At 37.1% G+C, this 24,418-nt stretch overlaps 1 protein-coding gene across 4 annotated transcripts in view; it reads left to right on the top strand.

The window, feature by feature from the left end:
• The window catches only part of LOC129774792 (segmentation protein cap'n'collar), a 164,967-nt gene that overhangs the window by 38,886 nt on the left and 101,663 nt on the right, over window positions 1-24,418 (top strand). For 3 of the 4 annotated variants that reach the window (XM_055778794.1, XM_055778873.1, XM_055778954.1), the window contains 2 exons: window positions 7,489-7,662; window positions 7,751-7,823. In XM_055778794.1, coding sequence (XP_055634769.1) covers window positions 7,489-7,662; window positions 7,751-7,823 — 247 coding nt within the window. Of the gene's footprint in view, window positions 1-7,220; window positions 7,400-7,488; window positions 7,663-7,750; window positions 7,824-24,418 lie in introns of those variants that run through there. The other variant, XM_055779035.1, reaches the window with a different exon arrangement.

Genomic DNA, 24,418 nt, shown 5'->3' with positions numbered 1-24,418 from the left:
GCTCCTGCTGCTGCTGCTGCTGCTGCTGCGATTGCTGTCATTGGTTGGCTGAAAAGAAATGGAGACTAATAATAGACGCTGTCCGCACATTTTGAGCTCTTTGGTTTGGTCTTGATATATCAATTTCGGTTCGTTGCCATTATGTTTGTCCCATTGTATTACACGATCTGTGTGGAGGCAGATGTCAAATTCGGAATGGATTGGGCCAATTTTAAACTGTGTGTTTATTCATTCAAACGGCGGAACAGGTTACAATCGGACGACGATCGACAAAAGAAGGAATGACAGAGGCAGCTGTTTGCTTTTGTTTTGTTTGGATGGCTCGAATTGCTCGAATTGGAATTTTATGAATAATGTAAATGTAATTCAAATATAACAGAAATGGGTGCAACTCATTGATGATTCTTAAATTAGGGAAATGGAATATTCTTGTACAATTTATGTTTCTTCCAAAACATACTAAATTATTGGCCTGATCAGTTGTGACACCTGATGGAATTTGTCTTTCATTATGTTTAAACATACTTTAATAAGATAATAGGATGACTAATAGAATGAGAGCAAGATTCTAAATTATTCGTTAAGACAGTTTCTTTCAAGTGCGACACTTCATTACAGCGCTTCTAAAGTTTCGATGCTTTTTGTAGAACGATTGATCTTTGGCGTCAGGGTTGCCACGTTTAAACCTGTAAAATTTTCTGAAAATATCTGTATATCTGTATTTTTAACAAAAAAAAATCTGTATAAAAATCTGTTTCGAAAAAAATAAGGGAAAAAATTAAAAATAAAAGTTTATTTTCATTTTGAATTTATTTTTCTTATTCAAGGTGGAAATTTCCATCATAATATTGAATGCCCAAAAATTATATAAAAGAACTCACTTTAAGTTGATCGTGTCTGGACCTTGACTTATTTTACCAATAAATAAAAAATCTTGCGAAGAAGGGTTAAAGTCGTAACAATCCAACAAAATTAATCTTTAAAAGGTTTTCTCATAATCCTCTGAATTGTATGAATTGTAAGCTCCTCCTTGAGTCGATACATAGTTCTTAGCTTTCAAAATAGAGTCTACAGTTGTTTTTTTTTGTTGGCATTGTGAAGCGAAAAAATTCGCTCCACACACGCTGATGAATGTTACCAGAAAGAGTCTTATAAACGACCTCAGCAATGGATACTAAAATTTCTCATCACGCCTTTTGACATCCAACAGCTGGGACCAATTTATATCTTCTTCTTCTTCTTCAATGGCACTAACGTTCCTAGAGGAACTTCGCCGTCTCAACGTAGTATTACTTGCGTCATTTTTATTAGTACTTAGTTAAGATTTCTATGTCAAATAACACGCCTTGAATGCATTCTGAGTGGCAAGCTCTAGAATACGCGTGATCACAGTGCAAGTCGGAGGAAATTTCTTTGACGAAAAATTCCCCCGACCAGAACGGGAATCGAACCCGAACACCCGGCATGTTAGTTATGACGCTAACCACTCGGCCACGGGTGCACGGCCAATTTATATCTGAGTCACTCAATTTTGGCCCCATAAGATTCGTCTTGAGCAGCCTAAATTCGTTATCCAAGCCTTGTCTATTACTTGCTTCAACGAATTGAGGGAATTGGCGCATCAAATCATTAAGGTTTGGTAGCTTGACGAAATTTTAAGGGTTCATCAAGAGAGCAGTTTTGGTAACCGGATCGCTGAAATCAAATCGCTTTAAAATCTGTTTCACGAGCTCAATACAGAAGTCACTACAAATAGATAGAAGGGCATTTTTCTAGCTGCATGAAATCCTTTATCAGCTTCTTCTGCATCAATACCAACGTGGACATTCTCAGGCTTCTTTAGAAAGTCTTCAAAATCTTTCACATCAAGGTCAGCGTCAGCGAATCGTTGCCTGTAGCTCTCCAAACATAAGTTACATGTTTGTACTTAAAATTTAAATTAAAAAAAAATCTGTATTTTTGCTGAAAATCTGTAATTCTGTATATACAGATTCTGTATCTGAAATTTGTCGAAAAATCTGTAAAATACAGAATATTCTGTATATGTGGTAACCCTGTTTGGCGTCAAAATACGCTTAGTTTTTCTTCTGCTTTGGATTCAAAGCTGTTTTCAAAGTCAGAGTTGAACAGTGCAATTCGTTATTAGCTTAATATAACTCAGGAACTCATAGATTGGACTTCCGGGAGATAAAAATTGACAGTTTCTAATGTTGCCACGGCTCGATTGTGGTGACATGTAATTTTTCAGTTTTGTAATTTAAAGTGCAAATCGCGAGATTTATGACACAAAGTACGTTTTCCGCAAGTTCCTCAAACGCATCAATAACTCCAAACTCGCTGTTGATGGTTTTCCTTTTCTCAAAATAGTCAATGAATAGAATTCTGTGCATATCTCAAAATTCCAAAGCCAAATCCCTACTAACTGCATTGTTGCTTGTTATGGATGATTCTAACTTTCCTATTTGAGTGAAATGATGGATAAATATTACATCTATTGCTACACCCAAAGTTAATTTTTAGAACATGTTATGGGCATCAATTTATTACATTAAATGAGCTGAAAAATAACAGAAAATGTTCTACTCCCCAATACATGTATATCAATCTATCAATCTATAAATATAAAAATGGAGTGATGTCTGTCTGTCTGTCTGACTCTTATAGACTCGGAAACTACTGAACCGATAGACATGAAAATTGGTATGTAGGGGTTTTTGGGGCCGGGGAAGGTTTTCGTGATATTTTGAAACCCCTCCCCCTCTCTAAGGGGGGATGCCATACAAATGAAACACAAATTTCTGCATTACTCGGAAATTAACCAAGCAAACGAAACCAAAGTTGGCATGTGAAAGTTTTAGGGTGCAATAAATGTTTCTATGATGGTTAGACAGTCCTTCCCCCACTCAAAGGGGGGGCTGCCATACAAATGAAACACAAATTTCTGCATTACTCGAGAATTAATCAAGCAAATGAAACCAAATTTGGCATGTGGAGGTTTAAGGATGCAATAAATGTTTCTATGGTGATAAGATACTCCTTCCCCCTCTCTTAGAGGGGGCTGCCATACAAATGAAACACAATTTTTTGCATTACTCGGAAATTAATCAATCAAACGAAACCAAAGTTGGCATGTGAAAGTTTTAGGGTGCAATAAATGTTTCTATGATGGTTAGACAGTCCTTCCCCCACTCAAAGGGGGGGCTGCCATACAAATGAAACACAAATTTCTGCATTACTCGAGAATTAATCAAGCAAATGAAACCAAATTTGGCATGTGGAGGTTTTAGGATGCAATAAATGTTTCTATGGTGATAAGATACTCCTTCCCCCTCTCTTAGAGGGGGCTGCCATACAAATGAAACACAATTTTTTGCATTACTCGGAAATTAATCAATCAAACGAAACCAAAGTTGGCATGTGAAAGTTTTAGGGTGCAATAAATGTTTCTATGATGGTTAGATAGTCCTTCCCCCACTCAAAGGGGGGGCTGCCATACAAATGAAACACAAATTTCTGCATTACTCGAGAATTAATCAAGCAAATAAAACCAAATTTGGCATGTGGAGGTTTTAGGATGCAATAAATGTTTCTATGGTGTTCAGATACTCCTTCCCCCTCTCTTAGAGGGGACTGCCGTACAAATGAAACACAAATTTTTGCATTACCCGAGAATTAATCAAGCAAATTAAACCAAATTAGGCATGTGGAGGTATTAGGGTGCAATAAATTTTTCTATGGTGGTTAGATACCCCTCCCCCCTCTCTTAGGGGTGGCTGCCATACAAATAAAACACAAATTTCTGCATTACTCGAGAATTAATCAAGTAAATGGGCGGGACGAAGTTTGCCGGGTTAGCTAGTTGTATAATATATATGCTAGATCCAATAGCGAAACAGGAGACACATTCAAATGAAAGCATATGAAAGCTTTTCGTATAATTTGCCACATACACGGCCCAGACAGGGAAAGATATATTCTCATTCATGTTCTTCTTTATCCTGTTAGAAAACACTTTCCAACTTCGTTTTATGATGAGGTGTAATATTATCACGCTATTTAACAGCGCTGGCAGCTATATGGATAGCGTGGTCATGTGAAATAGCTTTGCATTCCAGCCGGTCTTGGTTCGATCCCCATTGACATCGTATGGACTTTTTTTGGCACAATCCCAAATGAAATGAGAAAAGAAAACAGAAAGAGATGTCTGCTCGCATACATACAAACCATTTTTGAGCTTTTAAAACAGCTCATTATTTGCGCATTTGACCCTCCAGCACACGAAATGGCATCATTTCTGCCAAAGCTAGTTTGGGTGTACCGTGGCCGGAAAAAAATCGGCCCGGAAAACAACTACAATAGAAAACCGCTCACAAAAAGTAATTTCCATTATAAATGGATTTTTTTTGTTTTAGTTTTTCGGAATTTAATCTGGGGTCAATGTAGTGGGAGTTCCTCTAACGAGGATAAGCAATCGAGGTGACTCAAGCCGCCAAGATGACACGCTCTTAGTGGACCGACGACCCGATGTCGGAAGCAGCGGTCTCTCGCACGCAAACCTGTGAGATTAAAAATAACAGAAAATGTGCTACTCCCCCATACTGGCATATCATTTCTATAATATAAATGCTATAGCAATGTAAGAGCAATATGAGCGAGCGAAACAAGAGACACATTGCTTGTTAAGCTTTTAAGCTTTTCGCACACTTTACCACATACACGACCCAGACCGAGAAGGATATAGATTCACGTTTATGCTCTCCTTTTTACTCTTAGAAAAACTTTCCAAATGAAATTCGAAAGTGGTGTAATATTATCACACATTTATGTAGTGGTTATGTGGATAGCGTTCCCAGCCGACCTTGGTTCGATCTCTTTTTTTTTTGGGTACAATCCCAAGCTGACGTTCAGTCTGTGGGAAAGAGATGTCTGATCCCATACATACAAACATTTTAAAGCTTTTGTAAAAGTTGCTTTTATTTGTTCATTTCACCCTTCGGCACACGAAAAAGCATTTTTTTGCCGAAGATGAAATGTTTTTTTGCCAACCCTAAGCTAGGGTTTAGGATACGATCCTTTAGCATGGTCGGACGGCATATGTTTGCCTGGTGCATTACGTTTACGCGGTTAATTTTTGTTTTGAAATATGTCTTTAACTGCAATTCTGAACTATTGCACCACGATCTGGAGAATTTTCCATAATTATAGTTATTTTGGTTTGGACATTCAGCGTGCAAAATCGTAATTCGTATACTCGCGCACGGTATCACAGACCGTCTTATACTCATGACGTTTTTTCCGTGTCAGAAATTTTTCTAGCCTACTTATGACCTTACACTTATATTACTTTATTGTATTGCTGTTTGAGTAAGATTAATGAATAAATTCAACTAGAAGACGAAGCCAATCTTTCTCATGATGTTTCCCTTCGTACTGTTGATTAAAGTTGTATTCCGGGATTGGTTAAAGGTACAAAACAAGCTTTAGTATAAAAAAATGTACGTTATATCGAGTGACGTTAAATCGAGAGTACGTCATAACGATGGTACGTTATATCGAAGTGCCCCTGTATCAGATATACGTGAAGCGATCACTACTACTAATGCGATGCCTCGCGTAAGAATTATATTTGAGGTTCCGATTTTCCGATGAAAGAAGCCGATGGAAACGATAGGAAACACGCATACATTATTGTTGATTGCAAGGTAGCTCACTTGGTCTCGCGTCACCTCTGGTAAAATCGAAATCGGGGACTTGACCGTATTTTTCTGAATCATAGTTATTGAATATAACTAGAGTAAATGATCTTGGTTTGTCCGATTTGGGGTGTTTTTAACGCAACTAGTAAATGCAAATCGATTTTTCTTCATGAAAATCACACATAATCGATACGAGTTTGGGTTTGTTGAAAAGCCCCAAGTCTCTAGTTGCTAATACTACCATAAGGTGTTAAAATTATTCAATTTTTTATGTTTTTTTACGATTTTCCTTAAAGTGAAATTATGATCATGGTTTGACCAACTCTGATCATGGTTTGTCCAAAAAATGATCATGGTTTGTCCGGTTTTAGAAATCATCATTTTTGAATAAAAACCTTCGAATTCACAAGTAGATGTTGCATTTATCATTGCTTGAGTTTACTGTCATCATATTGATCCATTCATAATTTAGGCTTTCTTCAGAATATTACATTTTCTTGGGCGTTTTAAAAGTGTTACCCTCTCAGCACACACTCAGCACAGAGAAACTTTATTTCTGCTATCCGCGAAGGACACAATAAACAAACTGCAGCGCGCCAAGCGGTTGCCATAGAAATCATGTGGACAAAATAACATCATTGAATTGGACAACTCTTGATCAGAGTTGAGTTCATCAAAATGCGTTAATTTAATGGTTTAGCTATGTAAATCTGCTACAAATGGTGTGCAAGCATGATGTTTACAATATTTGTAAGTGTTAAAATCCAGAAAAGGTCTGAATACGTGCGAAATAATCGTGATCGATTAAAAGTTAGCTGAATGAGGTGTAGTTGACACAAATAGAAGGTGTATTTTATAATCCTTTAAAACATGTGATTGCGTAAAAATATACTTTAAAACTACTGTAAATCATGAAAAAGTCAAAAAGATTTATATGTTTTGAAACATTCGAATACCTTATTTTACACAGGAGCGCTGAATTAGAGCATTCAAAAAAGTGGGCAAATCATGATCATATTTTCGATTGGACAAACCAAAATCATTTACCTTACATTCACACAGTGCTTATGATACGATACACTATGGTTCAAGCGTCCATCGTTAACTGGAATTGAATTTCTATTTGTCTCAGACGATTAATGTCACACTGTGAATCGCATACTATTATAACGCTAAGTGCCACGTAACTTGATAAACAAATGATAGGAAGGCTCGTTTCACATGCACATATTATCACACACACACACATGATCCACACGCGCGCACTTTTTATCTTGCGTTCAAATTCGCATGCAATACCCGCTCTTCCCGCTTTCTAATGATCTCGTTGAAAACCACCAACGCACGACACGCGACGAGGCTGCTGTGGTGTCGGGAAGGGTCTTATCAACTCGTCTCTATCGGCCAGACTTGAAGTGCGCTAGCGGAACACAGGTGATAACAGCTTATCATCGCATTTTGCACGGGTGTTTTAACTGTTTTCGTGCACAAAAAATTGTCGCTTCGGTTGAATTAGATTGTTATTACACCGACGAAAGGCCACGACGATTCGTTAGGAGCGTTGCGTCGAGTCAGAGGCAGCCCCAATAAAATCCTTGATTAAATATCTAGTTGTGACGTTCCTCTTTTTCACTACGCGATTCTGGAGCATTTTATCTTTGTGGGTTATTCCAGTGCTGGACAGAATGAAACACAATCGGAAGGTTCATTGCCAAAAGGACTGTCATCACTTTGAAGCGGTTGTGAGCACCCTAGAACCCTTATACTAACGAAGGTACTTTTTTGATTGCAGGAAATGGATCTGATAGAGGTACTCTGGAAGCAGGACGTTGATTTGGGTTTCACTCTTACGCCACCAACATTCGCGGCCGAGGGATCCGCAAGTGCCGGCAAAGAAGCCACCGACAGCTCGGATGATCTGGAAAAGCTCAAGGTCCTTAGGGAGATCAAGAACAATGAAGATAAGGTGAGATTTTGTTTTACCAATAGCGAAATATGACTAATTTAGCTGATTGAATTGTCCCTTTTACTCTTTTTCCGGTGTGATCTCATAGAAAGAGGAAGACAAGAAGGAGGAGAACGAAGATCCTTGGGCTGGGCTATCATATACCATTGATACAGAGACGGGTGAGTACGACCCTTCAAACTATCTATGATACAATATGCGCGGGGCAGCAAAAGTCTAGTTATTAATATCCCATTGTGAGTTATTAAGCGTTCCATTTCATGAGTAGTCGAAAAGCTTTCTCCGCTACGACTTCCGACCCTTTCGTCCCGTTTCGTTTCAACGAACGAACGTGACAGATTTACGGGAAAACTTTCCCATATATATCCTTCTGCGAACCAATCAAAACTTCACCGCGTGATATCAATCTCCGCGCTCTGGTGCCATTTCTCTCCCCCCGGGGCCCCGGCAAGTGTCCCATGTGGAGCCGCAAATTTTCAATCCCACCGAAGGGGCCACTCTGGCCCGGGCAGTAACTTGATCCAACCAATCAGCGTGAGTCTTGCCATCTTACCGCCGATGCCGATGATGAATTATGGGGGTAAAAGTTTCTTCACATTTGAAAAATAATCAAATCATGACAAGGTTATTTCACATTTTATACTCTTTTGATATACGGTGTATGATATCTTACCGCGGCCCCGTCTAAGAAGACATGCAATTAAGCAAGGAACGCTGGTCAGGTTAGTTGGCTGGTTGGCGGACTGTTGGGCTCACACACAGATAAGCGCACATGCGAGCGCGAGCGTTTAGGTTAGGAAAGAAAGATTTTCTACACTCCCCGGGCTTGGTTTAATAATCCCGCCGAGCGGTGGCCAGCGGATCGTTTAAATGCATGTATAATCCGTGAGACTCTGTGGGAAGATGATGAGAGGAGGGTGAAAACCGGGGATAAGAGGAGCCATGTTTGATATGAATCTTGATTTCGCGTGCTTTCCATCATGTACCGTGCGATGGTGGTGAATTGGATTAGGCGTGTGATCAATCTAGTATAACCAGCTAGCTTGATCGCTGATTTTTTCAATTGTTCTTAACGACATTTTCGTTCTGAATTGCTTTCAGGCATCTGTTAATACTAGTTATCTTGTAATATATAATAATAGTTATAATAGGTCTATTCAAGAAGTATCGTAACTTTTGAATTTCCGCGTATTTCATGTATTCGATTTACGATTTTTGTGGCGTTATGATCATACTTGAGTCTCTCAATGTTAATATAGAGCAATTCTATGCCAAATCGACCGGCCGCTGACCCGACCCTCTCCTTTTTTTTAATTATGTCTGATTTTTTAAAAGGGCGTATTTAAAATCATTTATCTTCCTTTCAAAAAATCGTAACTCAAAATCCAGACGTCTGATTATAATATGATGTTTGACAAAGTTATTGGAAAATCAATTGGTCGGGGTTCTGCCAAAACGAATCAAGCGTCATTTTTTTCCAAAAATGGGTTACTTGTACCAATGGATGTAGAAAATGATAATCTATCGACTATAAAATTACCGTGCCATTCAGACAGCTGACAACAGCTCCAAAACAAAAATTCTTTGTAGCAGGCTGTGAATAAAACGAAATTGCATTCAGCCAGAGTGAATCAGAAACCAACAACATGGCATCGGAGGATAATGCTTATTCTCTCCAAAAAGACAGTTTTTCTTATTTAACTGAATCTTCAACAGATTTTTATGCTTCGGACAGCTCTCGGAAACAGTTGACTTCGAGATCTGGTAAGAAAGACAGCCAAAGGACTGCCATGAAGGGTAAAATCGTGTTAAAACCAAGTGTAATGTTTTTTTTTAAATCAAGCATGGCGTGGTATTTGGTTCACTCTGACTGCAAAGAAAACAAAGTTTTGCGCATCTAGCAACTACAAAATTTTGTTTTTGACGTAGGACTACGTCTTTCATTTCTATACCGGGGTGTAAAATTAAAGTTTCGAAAACGAAAGCGTTACGCCGGAGACCGAGATTTTGAGCGTTAATAGCTCCTAAACAACTGAACGAAATGGTATGATAAACACTTCATTCGAAAGATAAAATGTCTACGCGTTATATACTTGTTACTTTTTGATCCAAAAACTTGTTTCAATAGTCTTAAAATTGCTTTCAAAACAGGCTATTGAAATCACCAATCGGTATATAAGCGAGCGGCGCTCGGAAATCCACTCAGTTCAAATTGAACAGCGATTGGAGCATGTTGTCGCTGTTGCGGTGAAGCTCTTTATTTATCATGAAAGCGCGGATGAACGGTGTCACCAAGAGCCTGTTTGTGCACCCTAGGCCAGAAGGGAATCTATCAGGAGGAGAGTGATGCCACAAACGGTTCCCTGGGAAGACATCGCTACACACATACACGCGCGGCTATTAACAGGTGGTTATCGAGTTGGCATTAACCACTGGTGGGCTTCCAGTATCGAGGAAAATGTGGAAATATCTAATCGTTACTGAAAATAATCTGCCAGTTCCTCTGGGAATTTTCAAAATATATTCATGTGAAAGAGTTTAATTGAATGTTTTCTATCCATGTAACACTGTGACCAAATATGTTTCAATCAAGTGCTATTAACAGGTGGTTATCGAGTTGGCATTAACCACTGGTGGGCTTCCAGTATCGAGGAAAATGTGGAAATAACTAATCGTTACTGAAAATAATCTGCCAGTTCCTCTGGGAATTTTCAAAATATATTCATGTGAAAGAGTTTAATTGAATGTTTTCTATCCATGTAACACTGTGACCAAATACATTTGGTTTTGTGGTTTTTCAATCAATCGCAATTAACAGGATAGCTTCAGAAGATTATTCTTCCCCATCAGTAGGATATTTCCGTATCCAATATTGTATGCGCCCGCAATCGATTATTGCTCAGTCGCCGAAAGTTCCGAGCTCAGAGAGTTCATTCCCCTCTAGTTTGCCTTCCAAATTGCCATCGTAAACCACACCTTCTCTCGATTCAATCACACACACAAAAAGCATACTTAAGCGATATTCTGGTGGTGAGACACATTCTTTTTTCGTGAGGACATCGACAAGACAACATCGTTGCCTAACGTGCTGGAGGAGGTGGACGGCGAAGGATCGACACATACACGCGCAGAACTCTTTCCGTTAGGATGCCATTCAGCATCGAGAAAGTTCCGGAAAGATCTAATCATTGCTGGAAAATAATCTGCCAGTTCCTTTGGGAATTTTCAAAATATATTCATGTGAAAGAGTTTAATTGAATGTTTTCTATCCATGTAACACTGTGACCAAATATGTTTCAATCAAGTGCTATTAACAGGTGGTTATCGAGTTGGTATTAACCACTGGTGGGCTTCCAGTATCGAGGAAAATGTGGAAATAACTAATCGTTACTGAAAATAATCTGCCAGTTCCTCTGGGAATTTTCAAAATATATTCATGTGAAAGAGTTTAATTGAATGTTTTCTATCCATGTAACACTGTGACCAAATATGTTTCAATCAAGTGCTAATAACAGGTGTTTATCGAGTTGGCATTAACCACTGGTGGGCTTCCAGTATCGAGGAAAATGTGGAAATATCTAATCGTTACTGAAAATAATCTGCCAGTTCCTTTGGGAATTTTCAAAATATGTTCATGTGAAAGAATTTAATTGAATGTTTTCTATCCATGTAACACTGTGACCAAATATGTTTCAATCAAGTGCTATTAACAGGTGGTTATCGAGTTGGCATTAACCACTGGTGGGCTTCCAGTATCGAGGAAAATGTGGAAATAACTAATCGTTACTGAAAATAATCTGCCAGTTCCTCTGGGAATTTTCAAAATATATTCAGGTGAAAGAGTTTAATTGAATGTTTTCTATCCATGTAACACTGTGACCAAATATGTTCCAATCAAGTGCTATTAACAGGTGGTTATCGAGTTGGTATTAACCACTGGTGGGCTTCCAGTATCGAGGAAAATGTGGAAATATCTAATCGTTACTGAAAATAATCTGCCAGTTCCTTTGGGAATTTTCAAAATATGTTCATGTGAAAGAATTTAATTGAATGTTTTCTATCCATGTAACACTGTGACCAAATATGTTTCAATCAAGTGCTATTAACAGGTGGTTATCGAGTTGGCATTAACCACTGGTGGGCTTCCAGTATCGAGGAAAATGTGGAAATAACTAATCGTTACTGAAAATAATCTGCCAGTTCCTCTGGGAATTTTCAAAATATATTCAGGTGAAAGAGTTTAATTGAATGTTTTCTATCCATGTAACACTGTGACCAAATATGTTTCAATCAAGTGCTATTAACAGGTGGTTATCGAGTTGGCATTAACCACTGGTGGGCTTCCAGTATCGAGGAAAATGTGGAAATATCTAATCGTTACTGAAAATAATCTGCCAGTTCCTTTGGGAATTTTCAAAATATATTCATGTGAAAGAGTTTAATTGAATGTTTTCTATCCATGTAACACTGTGACCAAATACATTTGGTTTTGTGGTTTTTCAATCAATCGCAATCAACAGGATAGCTTCTGAAGATTATTCTTCCCCATCAGTAGGATATTTCCGTATCCAATATTGGATGCATAAAACCTTGTGCCTACAACGTAACGCTCTCGTTTTCGAAGTTCTCCAAATATTCATTCATTCAGAATGAATTCAGATTCAACTTCATACAAATGATCTCTAAATCAACGATAGTCCTACGTCACCCTTGCGGTTATACCATAGATATAACCCACTTCCTGTTTTTTTTATTTTTCTAAAGATTCTGAATCCGAAATCGACGAAAAAGTGAATCCGAAATCGACGAAGAAGCATTAAAAGGAGTGTTATGTTATTGCGAAAGGCTTGGTTACGACATCCGAGCTTTAGGAGGCAATAATACTCAAGGTGACATTTTGTAACATGGTTCACTTTTGCTGATTTTTTTTTTTTTATTTTCTTCGATCATAACATTTTAGAACCAGAAAGTTTATACCCAAATGGGCACAACATTTCTCGTGAGAAGAACAACGACATTCAACATGTGATGAAATATGTACCTCCTGTAAACCATGAATTCTTCATGAAGCTGGTTTCCAATGATCGAAACATTTTTGATATTGATTATGACTTGACCAGCCACGAAGAATCATAAGTTTTTCTCAACTATTTTAATATTTTTATTGTAGTAACGTTCAGACTAAAAATGCATCCAACCCCCCTTGAACCATATTCTTTGACATTCATTCTGCCAAAGTGCCAAAGTGAATTGAGTGCATGCGTACCAAAACTAAAAGTCATTTATTTCTATATTTATGTATTATTTTACAGATATTCATAATAACAGTGCTTTGGAGGCATCCTGCTTGTAACACGTGAACGATAAAAAAATAGATTTGATCAGCCATGATCAATTAGTGGGAGCTCAAACTTCATATTGAAATATCTCAAAATAATATTTCTGGCGCTTGGTTCGTTTTGGCAGAAACTCGACCAATTCGCTATTTAGGAAAAATAGCATTTAGAATATATTGTTAAAAATCTTACTCAAAATTGAATTTAATATTAAAAATATGTATATCTCAAAACACTTCCCCTTCGATATTTTTTGTATATTTTTATTGAAAAGCCCTTCTAATTTAACAAAGTTTGACGTATGTTTGACGTAGTGGTACCGTGTCGGACTCTCCAAAAATGAAGATATATTTTTTTTTGAAAATTTATAAAATTTTAATACCTTGTGGAATCGTAACATTTAAAAAAAGTAATATGAATCATAGAATCCACATGCGATTTAACATGCAAAAACTATGAATAACATTTCATTCAACATTTCAGGACTAACCGTTCTCAAGATGTAACCAATTTCATGTAATGAAAATAATGTTAGTAAAATGTCAGAATCTCAGTCGTAGTGTGCAGCAGCAGTATGCATTTTCTGATATATCACGAACATGATTTTAATTAGTAATCATACCTATAGCATTGAACATTTCATTGAAATAAAACACTGATGAATGTGGTTAATTGTCATGTACATATTTGGTCTTATTCAAAGATATTTTTTTTGTCATTCTATTTATATCTGATATCCGACATTCGGCTAATTCGGTTACCTCGAAAGAAACCCAATCGAAAAGTCCAATCTTCTTATATATTTCTCAGCTGTATTTCTCCACTCAAATTAGATTGATATAATGAATTGGAAAATTTGATAATTACGTCAGAAGGAACCACTGAACATCGGCTTGGGATTGTACCCAGAAAAAAAAATACAACGATGCCAAGAGGGTTCGAACCAAGGCTGTTTTACACAACTACGCTATCCACATAGCCACTGATGCTGTTGCTTAAGTGCGTGATGATAGTATTACACCACATTATAAAATAAAGTTGTAAAGTGTAAAGTGTAAAAAAGAAAAAAAAAGAGAGTATAAACGTGAACCTATATCCTTTTAGGTCTAGGCCGTGTACGTGGCAAAGTATACGAAATGGCTTAAAGCGTGCTTATTTGCATTGTGTTTCGCTCATATTTCTCCTATATTACTATAGCATGTGAATTATACAAATGTTGTACCAGTGTGAGAGAATAGCACATTTTCTGTTATTTTTAAGCTCTTTTTATGTAATAAATCATGATGTTAAAAACTGGACTAAAAAAGGGTGGGTTGTATCTCTGATATAATTGCAAGGTTGACGTGGGACTACCGTTGGTTTAGTAATCATTTGTTTGTATTGATTAAATTATTGATTGAATTAGAAATGGGCAAACGGTTCATGAACTGTTCAAAAGAACTAGTTCACTAAAAAGGGCAACAGTTCATATGAACTGTATACTTAGTTCAGAACGAACTGTGTACGATGAACGGAGAACTGTGTATGCAGTTCAGAACCAGTTTAGAACGAACTGTATACGGTGATCGATATATAAGAGAAAGGCGAACAAACGAGTGATGGATGAATGGTGCGGCAAGGTGAATAGTTCTCAAATTGACAAATGGAAACAAACGATAGCCCCATGAAACAACAAAAATAAGATGTCGGTATTGTCGTTTTCATAATGAAACGCAGCATTTCAGGATATGATGGCTTTTAAATGGGATTTTTTGATTGTTTATCAAATAAAATTTTAATTTCATTTTTTGAAGTTGAGGGTAAATATTTCAGCAAGTTGCAAGTTACAAATCTACCTCACCAAAAAATACAGTTGAAAGCGAAGCGATTTAAACAGTCTTGTTAAAATAAATATAAATAAATATTCGTGTTGCTGATATGAAATATTTTTATATTATATCATATTTTGCTAGTTAATTTGAGACAGACTTTAGCGTTTTGGTACAGTTTTGCTATAGCAGTTATTGCAATAAATCGTAAGAAAAGCAGCGCAAAGCTAGTTTGTGCTGAAAAAACATGAATCACGGCTCGAACTAAATTGAAATTTCAAAATCAGAGTTCGATTGTCTATTCTGCTAAGTTATTTTTAACAAAATTCGGACGATTAATTATTTGCAAAATCATTTCATGAATGAACAAAACAGTTCTACATAATACCCCCCCCCCCCACACTTTTTTATACTTGCTTTGACATGTCCACTGTACGAAAGAGTGAGTGTACTGTTCAAAAGAACTAGTTCACTTAAGTGAACGGTTGGTCACTGAACGGTTCATTGAAGTGAGTCGTTTTGCCCACGATTTGATTGAATGAAACAACTTTCAAATTCATCATATTTGCTGTGTAAGTAAAGAATTTGAACAAAAAGCCATGTACTGTAAGGCACCTTGGTTTTGATGGCTGTGTTGGGGAAACCGTAAATCGGGCCAATCAAATCGAGGCAGTTATGACGTTTAGATAACGCTTGATATTTTACAGCTATTCAATTGCTTATCTCAGGAAAAATAACTTTTTATTAATTGTGATAGATGCGTTAAAAATTTCCCTACCAATTGACGAAACAGTTCTGTGTTTGGGTTTTCATTGTAGACACCACCCCCGCCCCCATATATTCCGGTTCGACGTAGTCCCATTTCAATATTAATTTGGGGTGCAGCAAGTACAAAAAAAAACAAGTTTGCTCATCATGATCCGAAAAATGAACGACTGGAGTATTTTTGGAAAGAATGAGTTTGCGGAACTTCTTATCATTTTTTGACTGGTGTTCTGTCCCTCGTGTGGAAACCGCAACGTTGAGAGGGCCTTTTCACTTTGGAGGGATAGCGTCAATAAAAAGGTCGAACTAGTTGATACAACGAGTTCGAAATTCTCATTCTCTTTACCTAGAAGACAAGGAAACTCAATCAGAAATCACAAACAATTTATTCATGGGACAACATGGACAGACGTACATACACTCGATTGTTTTAGTTTATTAAATGTTTTAAGAACTATAACTACAAAATTAGCAGAAAAATTTGATAACTTGTCTCATCTAGATTTTTCCTGGAAAGTTACTGGAAAATCAGGGACTTTCAGGTATTTTTTTCGGGTTTGGTGTCGACACCCTTGTTGGTATTCCATTTTTTCATGAATTCGATATGACGAAATATTATTCTATTTAAGATTAGAATTTGAGACAAAGCCTAAATTTTAGTTAACGCGATTATAAATCGAAGGCAAGGAAACGAAAAAAAAACAAATTGATAGAGGATAAACTTCAAATAACTTTTGTCGTATTTTGCACCGCGCGTTGTGACGCAAAACATCACCGCCCAGCACAGGAGTTGCTCCCACAACTCTATGGAATCTAATTTTCTCACAGGAATTGAAGGCTACACCCATTCTATATTCCCCTCCGCGACTCATATCGCTGGTCCCTCCCAACGTGGCCAATCCGATTCGGGACCATTCCGTGATGCGCGCACCCCAGCGTGTGACGTTGATAGATGGTTTCGCCGCCGTCGCCTCCGCACTGAGCGCGCTGAGGAAAAACTCATTAACCATTATCATGGAGCGCACTGTGTGCGTTCGGTTGGCTCGGTTTGATACAAAGGTAGACAAAAATTGGAACAGTCAAGAAAAAAAAACAAATCTTGTACAACAACCAAAAAATGGCTGAGAATTATTAGCGCTGGCATATAACAGTTTTCCAGAGGTGGATGATGGGGGGTCAAAATAATGTTTTTCCCCGTATGCCGGCAGTATCGTGTGCTCCTCTCCATGACTTCCTCCTTCCGTGAAAGAGAAGAAAGAACGATAAAAATCTCAACATTATATTTTTGCTTTCCTTCCTAACGATTCTCCCGCCCAAAACGATGACACCATCAAGATAAGCGGTGAAAATGAATAATTAGTGCTCGCTTGGCGGTTTTATCTTTTCCCCGCTTTCTCACCCGAACACGCCAAAATGAGAAAGAAAAACAACGAAACGCTCGGAACCGTAATTTGTAAAACAAAGGATTAGGTTAGGCTGTTGGGCAGCTGAGGGCTGACCGCATGGAGTTTTTCGCCGTTTTCGGCCTCGGTTTCGGAAAGATGTTCCCACAACCCAAGCCCCTCCTCACGGCGCACCGCTGAGACCCCGCAGAAAGGGATGAAAAATGATTCATTTGGTAGATTGAACCGTATACACGGGCGAAGCTGGTTCGAATCTTCCACCGACGATAATTTAATATTTTACGCGTATACTTGCGAAAATCTCTGCGATGAGAATCCAAACCCAAATCTAGGCCTCGATTTCTGATACCTCATCCAGATTGCAGATGAATGATTTTAAACTACAAATTCCTGAGTTATTTTCAGGATTCGGCTTTCACATGTAGTTTACGCTGTGGTTCCAATTTCATCTTCAGTTTTCCATCGAGGAACGCAGTTCTCTTCGCTGAAATATACCTTGTTCACATTCGGCCTAAAATGCACTGCACTTTGACGTCACTTTCAACCCGGAAACAATGCTCGAATTCACGACAATTAATTGATCGATTGGAAAAATTCACAAATGTATCATTCACGATTTATCAGTCAATAGCAATCAGCAAGGCAGTGATACTTTCGAAATGGTCTTTCTCGAGGCCGAGTGTGCAGTTTAGTTTTCCGAACTTGCCTTATTGCCTACTCAGTATGCATCGTGAATATTTTTCTCGTGCTAGACACCGTGCGGCCCGAGATGATTTCATATTTTTTTCCCACCACTGTTATTTACTTGATAACTTGATAACGTAACAACTACATGTTTCCTATATTTCGTTGTCTGACCAAAATAATGTAGTTCTTATTGTTTTTGAGTTGGAAATGTTGAAATTTCAAGTCATTTTTAGTTTTTTCGAAAAATTCTGAGTGAATAGTCCATACAACTATCAACAAGACTCCCATACATCGGAAGAATGGCACTTTTACAGGGAAAAAGTATTCTAACAAGTAAGCGGACATTTACCCTTAATCAACAGTATGGAAGGAAACATAATGAGAAAGGTTATCTTCACCTTCTAGGGGGCTGTCCACATACCACGTGGACAGAAAAAGTACGATTCCAGACACCCCCCTCCCCCTCCGTGGACAAGCGTGGACATTTTCTATACCCCTCCCCCTGTTGTCCACGTGGACATTTGTCCATATTTTTGAAACAAATCGGGAAAGTAAAAGAATTGCGTGTAAATTCCATTTCTAGTTCGTTTCTATTTTCTATGCTATGTTTTTACATTGATAAAAAAGTTTATTAACAGTTTATCAATAGTAGCGGTTTGTACTCTTTTTTTTATTTGTTTCCCAACATTGCCCGTGAAGTTATTTGTACAGAAACCCCAATCTTTAAGAATTATTTTTTCCGTCCTTCCGTTTTGACAAAAATGACAAAAAATTGGAAAACCGTCAAACAAAAACATTGGCTAAATCCTACATTTATTCCTGTTGGAGGTTCAGTCCAATGTTTTTGTGTGATGTGTGATCTATTATCAAAGTAATACTGAACAAAAAATTACATATTTTTGAAATTATTTTTTGAAAGGTTTTGTTTTTTGTTAGGTTATGTATTGTTGTGTACTTTCCGCATATAGTTGCTTTATACCGAATTTATACCCCGATAAAGTCATACAAAATTCAATGAAATTGATAGTAGGTAGTGGCTAATAGACTACACTATCATTTGATGGCAAAATCTTACCATATGGCTGCTTTCCAAAGCCATGAGAAATTATCAAAGTGCTGTTCGATTTTTCGAATACTTGACCTAAAATTAGTTTTTTGGTCAGTTTTGATTTTGTAGATGGATAAAACATAGTTCTCATATTAAAATATTTTTATTTCGTTTTTGTACCCCATTTTTTGTCTATTAACGCGTTATTAGCGATTTTCGTTATTCGCGATGAGCTTGCCAAACTATTTGTGTCGTGTACTGAGGATCCATGATCAGCGTCTCGATTTGATTATCATTACAGCGCGGACTCGACTATATACAGTCTCCGATTTCTTTTCACTGTATGTAATCGAATCCTGTATATAATCGAGTCAACAAAGAATTTGTTTTTAATTCGTTTGTTGTGCATATATTTATAAATTTTTGAATATAAAAGAAGAATTTAATTTTTGATTCATCCCCTTAAATCAGATAATACCTTTCTTACATTAAGAAAATAGATTTATCCAGAATCCCTCAGGTGGTGATAAACTATCATATTTGATGAAAAATATCCTTCTACGCATATGTTCGAATTTCAGCAATGACACAATTGTGAACTTTTTTTTCTATTTCGGACTCAGTTACCTCAAACTGGCTCTACATTAAAAAGTGCGCTACGGAAAACGATTCTGTTGCTTCTATTTGAAGGATGAGAAAATTGTGTACAGAATATTGAAATGAAACATCTAAATTAATTGATTTTAATAACATTTTAGAAGTGGAAACTTAAATGTTACTAATTTTTAATGTGTTATTATTAATTTTATCCTAAAAATTGAAATTCACCCTCTAAGACTCTTATTTTTTATTTATCTAAAAAAACCTATTCCACTTTTATCTCGAATTTCCGACTTTCAACAAAAAATACTCCTAGCAGAAAGCTGACAGCATAAAACCAATGTGTATGTGTGATAGATGAAAATATTCTAAGGCCGTTCTAGTGGGGTTGAACATTGAAAATAATGTCTGAATAATCCGAAAAGAGAATCCGTGAATCCGTGAGGGTTAAACTTGATTGTTCCTGTCAATTAAATTAAAGCTCTCTAACCGCTCTACAATTTGTTTTTTTACACCCAAAGCATCGCTGCTAAGAACACTTCTCGAGAGATACAGTTCGTGCGTCCATAAAAGAGTTTGTTGTTTGTATTCCATTTTCGCCTTGGAAGTTTTCAAAATATGAAATCTAAACGGTTTTTACATCAAGAGCGGATGTTGAACCAAAAACCCAATGTAGGAAATCAATGTCGTGTATTTCTGATATTACAACATTCTAACATGCTTTAAAGAGGTCTTCATCCTGTCATCCTTAACCTCTTAAACCAATGAAAATAAATCGATTACTCTCGGTTGATGTACGTTACTATCAGGATACACATTTTAGAAAAAAAAGTTCAACGATATGAAAAATATGGATTTTCGTCCGGTAAGCACTATCAGCCAGCTCAATCTTTTTATTGATAAATACCGATAAATTTCTCGGAAATACAGAATAAATTTGATTTACTGCTGGAAAAAGATGTGATTTTTTTTCAACTTATGTATTTAACTTGTCCACGTGGACATTATCTATACCCCCTCCCCCCTCACCGTGGACAAGCGTGGACATTTTCGTAACCCCTACCCCCCCTCAAGTTGTCCACGTGGTATGTGGACAGCCCCTAGTTGGATTTTGTCATCATTATTCACTAGCTCTACCCAAACAGCATCACAATAAAGTAATTTGAGCTATGTTTCTGAGTTCTTTATTATGCTTCGATATAACGTACAATTCGATACAATGTACAATTTTGAAAGTGAAATGTACTTGCTGTCTACTAGCTGGAGCGAGGCTGTTCCTTGAACAATAATGATCGTGGTTTGAATTATAGATTTAAATTATAGAAAAAAATTATATACAATAATCTCTGAACCTTGTGAAAGGCCATTCGGAAAATCTCGCTGCCGTCTGGTCACTAGCTGAATGATGAGTGGTGACTGTGCTGTGACATGGCGAATATCTTGTTTATACTTAATAAATTGAGAACGAGTGGAGCTTAATTTGCAATATTCTCTATCCACATTGTCCATAGCTCGAACGGTGTATTTGCTACTTGTATTTCGTAAAAACGTATCCTGTTTTATGTTGGCACCATTACTGAAAAACGTAGTCCTACGTCAAATAAAACGGGTGGGTTATACCTATGATATAACCACAAGGTTGACGTGGGACTGCCGTTAGCAAAGTAATCATTTGTTTGTATTGATTAAATTCTTGATTGAATGAAACAATTTTCGAATTCAATTGAATTCAACATATTTGCTATGTAAGTAAATAATTTGAACAAACGCCATGTAATGTAAGGCACCTTGGTTTTGATGGTTGTCTTGGGGAAACCGTAAATCGAGCCTATCAAAACGTGGCAGTTCTTCTTTTTCGTCTTAAACAACACTAGCGTTCCTAGAGGAACTTTGCCGTCTCAACGTAGTATCACTTGTGTCATTTATGCTAGTACTTAGTTGAGATTTCTATGCCAAATAACACGCCTTGAATGCATTCTGAGTGGCAAGTTCTAGAATACGCGTGACCAACGTCAAAACGTGGCAGTTCTTCTTTTTCGTCTTAAACAACACTAACGTTCCTAGAGGAACTTTGCCGTCTCAACGTAGTATCACTTGTGTCATTTATGCTAGTACTTAGTTGAGATTTCTATGCCAAATAACACGCCTTGAATGCATTCTGAGTGGCAAGTTCTAGAATACGCGTGACCACAGTGAAGTCAGAGGTAATTTCTTTGACGAAAAATTCCCCCGACCAGAACGGGAATTGAACCCGAGCCCCCGGCATGTTAGGTTTGACGCTAACCTCTCGGCTACGGGAGCACAAAACGTGGCAGTTAGGGCGTTTTGATAGCGCTTGACATTTACATTTATTCAATCGTTTATCTCAGGAAAAATGACGTTTTATTAATTATGATAGATGCGTAGAAATATTTACTATCAATTGATGCAAACATTTTTCCGATTCATTAAGAAATGTTGGAGTTATAAGCATCCGAAATCTTTCATTTTTCCTACAAAAATGAATTTTTGAAATTAACACTTTCGAACCCAGAAGTTCTAGAAATATTCGTTGATTGATCTTCTAATTGACATTATGCATGGCTAGAGAAATCTTGTAATCTGATGGTCCAATAACAGAAAGAACCAATCAATCATTAAATTTGCGATGACGATTGTAAAGTGTCGTCATCTACGGTGGTGTGGAGTATAAAACTCCAAGCCCGAAAGCAATTTGAAGTTGTTAAAAAAGGAATGAAAATTTTTACTTAATGTTATTTGAATGCTTAGAACACGTGGTCTTTCGATAATTTTATCTAATTTTTTCAATAAATTTTCTGAAATTTCTACAAAAAAGTGACATGTTAATATAATACCAAACACAATTCTCGTTCAAGATTCTTCATTCAACACAAAGTTCAATTTGCTCAATGAAAATTTCAATTGAACTAACAACGTTTATCCCGATTTCATTGTAGAACATATGGAAATTGAATTTTTCCATTTTTCTTCAGAGTTTTCTAAAACAAATTCTCCGTACCATTGATTTATGGCCAGAGACGAATGCAAAAAAATAAATACGGCTGAAATCGGACGATACCTTTCTGGAGTTTTACGCTTAGCAACACATTTGGCGATCCATTTTCATTTATAGGAATATGGGTGTACTTACAATTTTGGTTAATTAAAGCCAGGTGTTTTCAAACAGTGCTCCGTGGAGCACTTGAAACTCCTCGATGCTATCGCAACTGCTCCCTCATGGAAGCCCTATTTGGAGTATTTTATAAATTGAATTTCACTAGACATGTAGAGATAGCGAATGTACCTTGTTCACTGTGGGTCATTCTCAGCTGTTAACGCGAAAAGGATTTATTTTTGTTCTTGTCGATAACTCAAAACACGTAATTTGTGGGATTTGTTGGATAGTTTTCAATAACATTTTTCAGAGGAGTATCATCGAAAAATGGCTTGGGTGGAACAGTTTTTTCCCCATAGAAGTGTAAAGCTTGCGAAAAATACATTTTTATTGATTTAAAAAAAATGCTCCGTCAAAATATTTTGGCTATAAAAAGGGCTCCGTCGAGATAAAGATCTAAAAATCTCTGATTCGAACGAAACGAATTAGAGATCGTTATGTATAGCATAACCAACTCTTTGAAAATTTACAATCCCATTGGTATGCAAATCATCAACATCCGATTGAAACCAAAATAGTCACTGAAAAACATAGTACTACGTCAAAACTAGACGATTCAAGTAAAATACAGAAATACAGAATTTCAGATCACAGTTCTGCTTGACAATTTTGATCTGGAATATTTGTGATAAAATTTTCAAAAATCATAGTCTTCTAAATAATTCTCCATAGCAGAGAACAAAGCAGGCAAGTCGGAGAATGTTTCATTGATTGGTTTAATTTACTGAATATAATACATAAAAAAATTACAATGTCTTTTTGTATTTTTTGGTCTTATGTGCCCCGTTTTCATTCATGAACTATTTGGTCAGCCTATGCTTTAGAATAATTGAAAAGTCATGGAAAAAAATTACCTCAAATATTATAGGGAAAACGAACAAATCTGTTATTCTCATTTTCTCTAAATTTTGTCATAACTGGGAGTACAATAATAAACCCAAACATCTGTAGATTTTCACCTAAAAATCCCAGGGTAACCATTGCACTGTTTATTTGAATAACGTTCGGTTCCCTTCTGTACCGCGAGCGAAAGGTCTGATTTCTCTATTAAGATATTATTGTGAGTGGATAAATAAAAAAAGAATTATTGGTTCCGTTAAGCTGACTTTAAAATAAATGAATTGGAAAAAAAGTCTCTTCCTCATTGATAGAATCACATTCATTGTCGAAGTTACCTGTGAAATTTACAAATAAATTGCTTAACACATCGATCGTGAATGACTCACGAAGGAAGAAAAAAGAATAGTGTAAAGCTGTAATTCATAAAGCAAATTGAGGCAAACTGTTGACGCGATGGAGAAATTAGAGACCACTACAATGGACACTCCCTCGGAAACATTCTTAATGCCACATCCTGACGCAAGCCAACCCTCGGAAGACCATATGTCAAGTGTCGCATTTTTTTCAAGTGAATTAATATAATGAGAAAAAATAACTCATCACCATTTTAGAGCATAAACAGCATAAGAAAATAGAAACAAATTAGTTACATTTCGTTAGCATGTGCTCTCTGAGGACCTCCGCATGCGATCGCATGCACATTTGTTGTCATCTGCTGTCATCATTGCGTGGATAATTCTATTAAGTAATCTCAATTTTGGAGCTAAAATGTTGCGAAGGCCGAGAGGCAGAGGCAGAAAGTCAAACGAGATACACACTTCACCTCTTCACACCTATTCGGGAATTAACGCCAACTTGCCACCAGCTTTCGTTGCTCATTTCGCCTAATAACCATATGACGCTGCACTTCAACCAAACACCAGAGGTGGCGTTTTGCAGTGGTGAGATTCCCGCCCTATGGCCCTCTGACTTGCCCTGCTGGCTGGTTGGCTGGCTGGCTAGTTTTCCGAAAAAGCAACATCTAATCATGAGACGCACATTTGCTCTTCCGAAAAAGAGTTCTCATTTTAAAATGACTTTCCGAAAATAGGGGG

This window comes from Toxorhynchites rutilus, chromosome 1 (assembly GCF_029784135.1).
Source record: "Toxorhynchites rutilus septentrionalis strain SRP chromosome 1, ASM2978413v1, whole genome shotgun sequence".
Classification (NCBI taxonomy): Eukaryota; Metazoa; Arthropoda; class Insecta; order Diptera; family Culicidae; genus Toxorhynchites; species Toxorhynchites rutilus.
The sequence above is the reverse complement of the archived record's forward strand: the minus strand, read 5'-3'. Positions and strand labels throughout refer to the sequence as shown.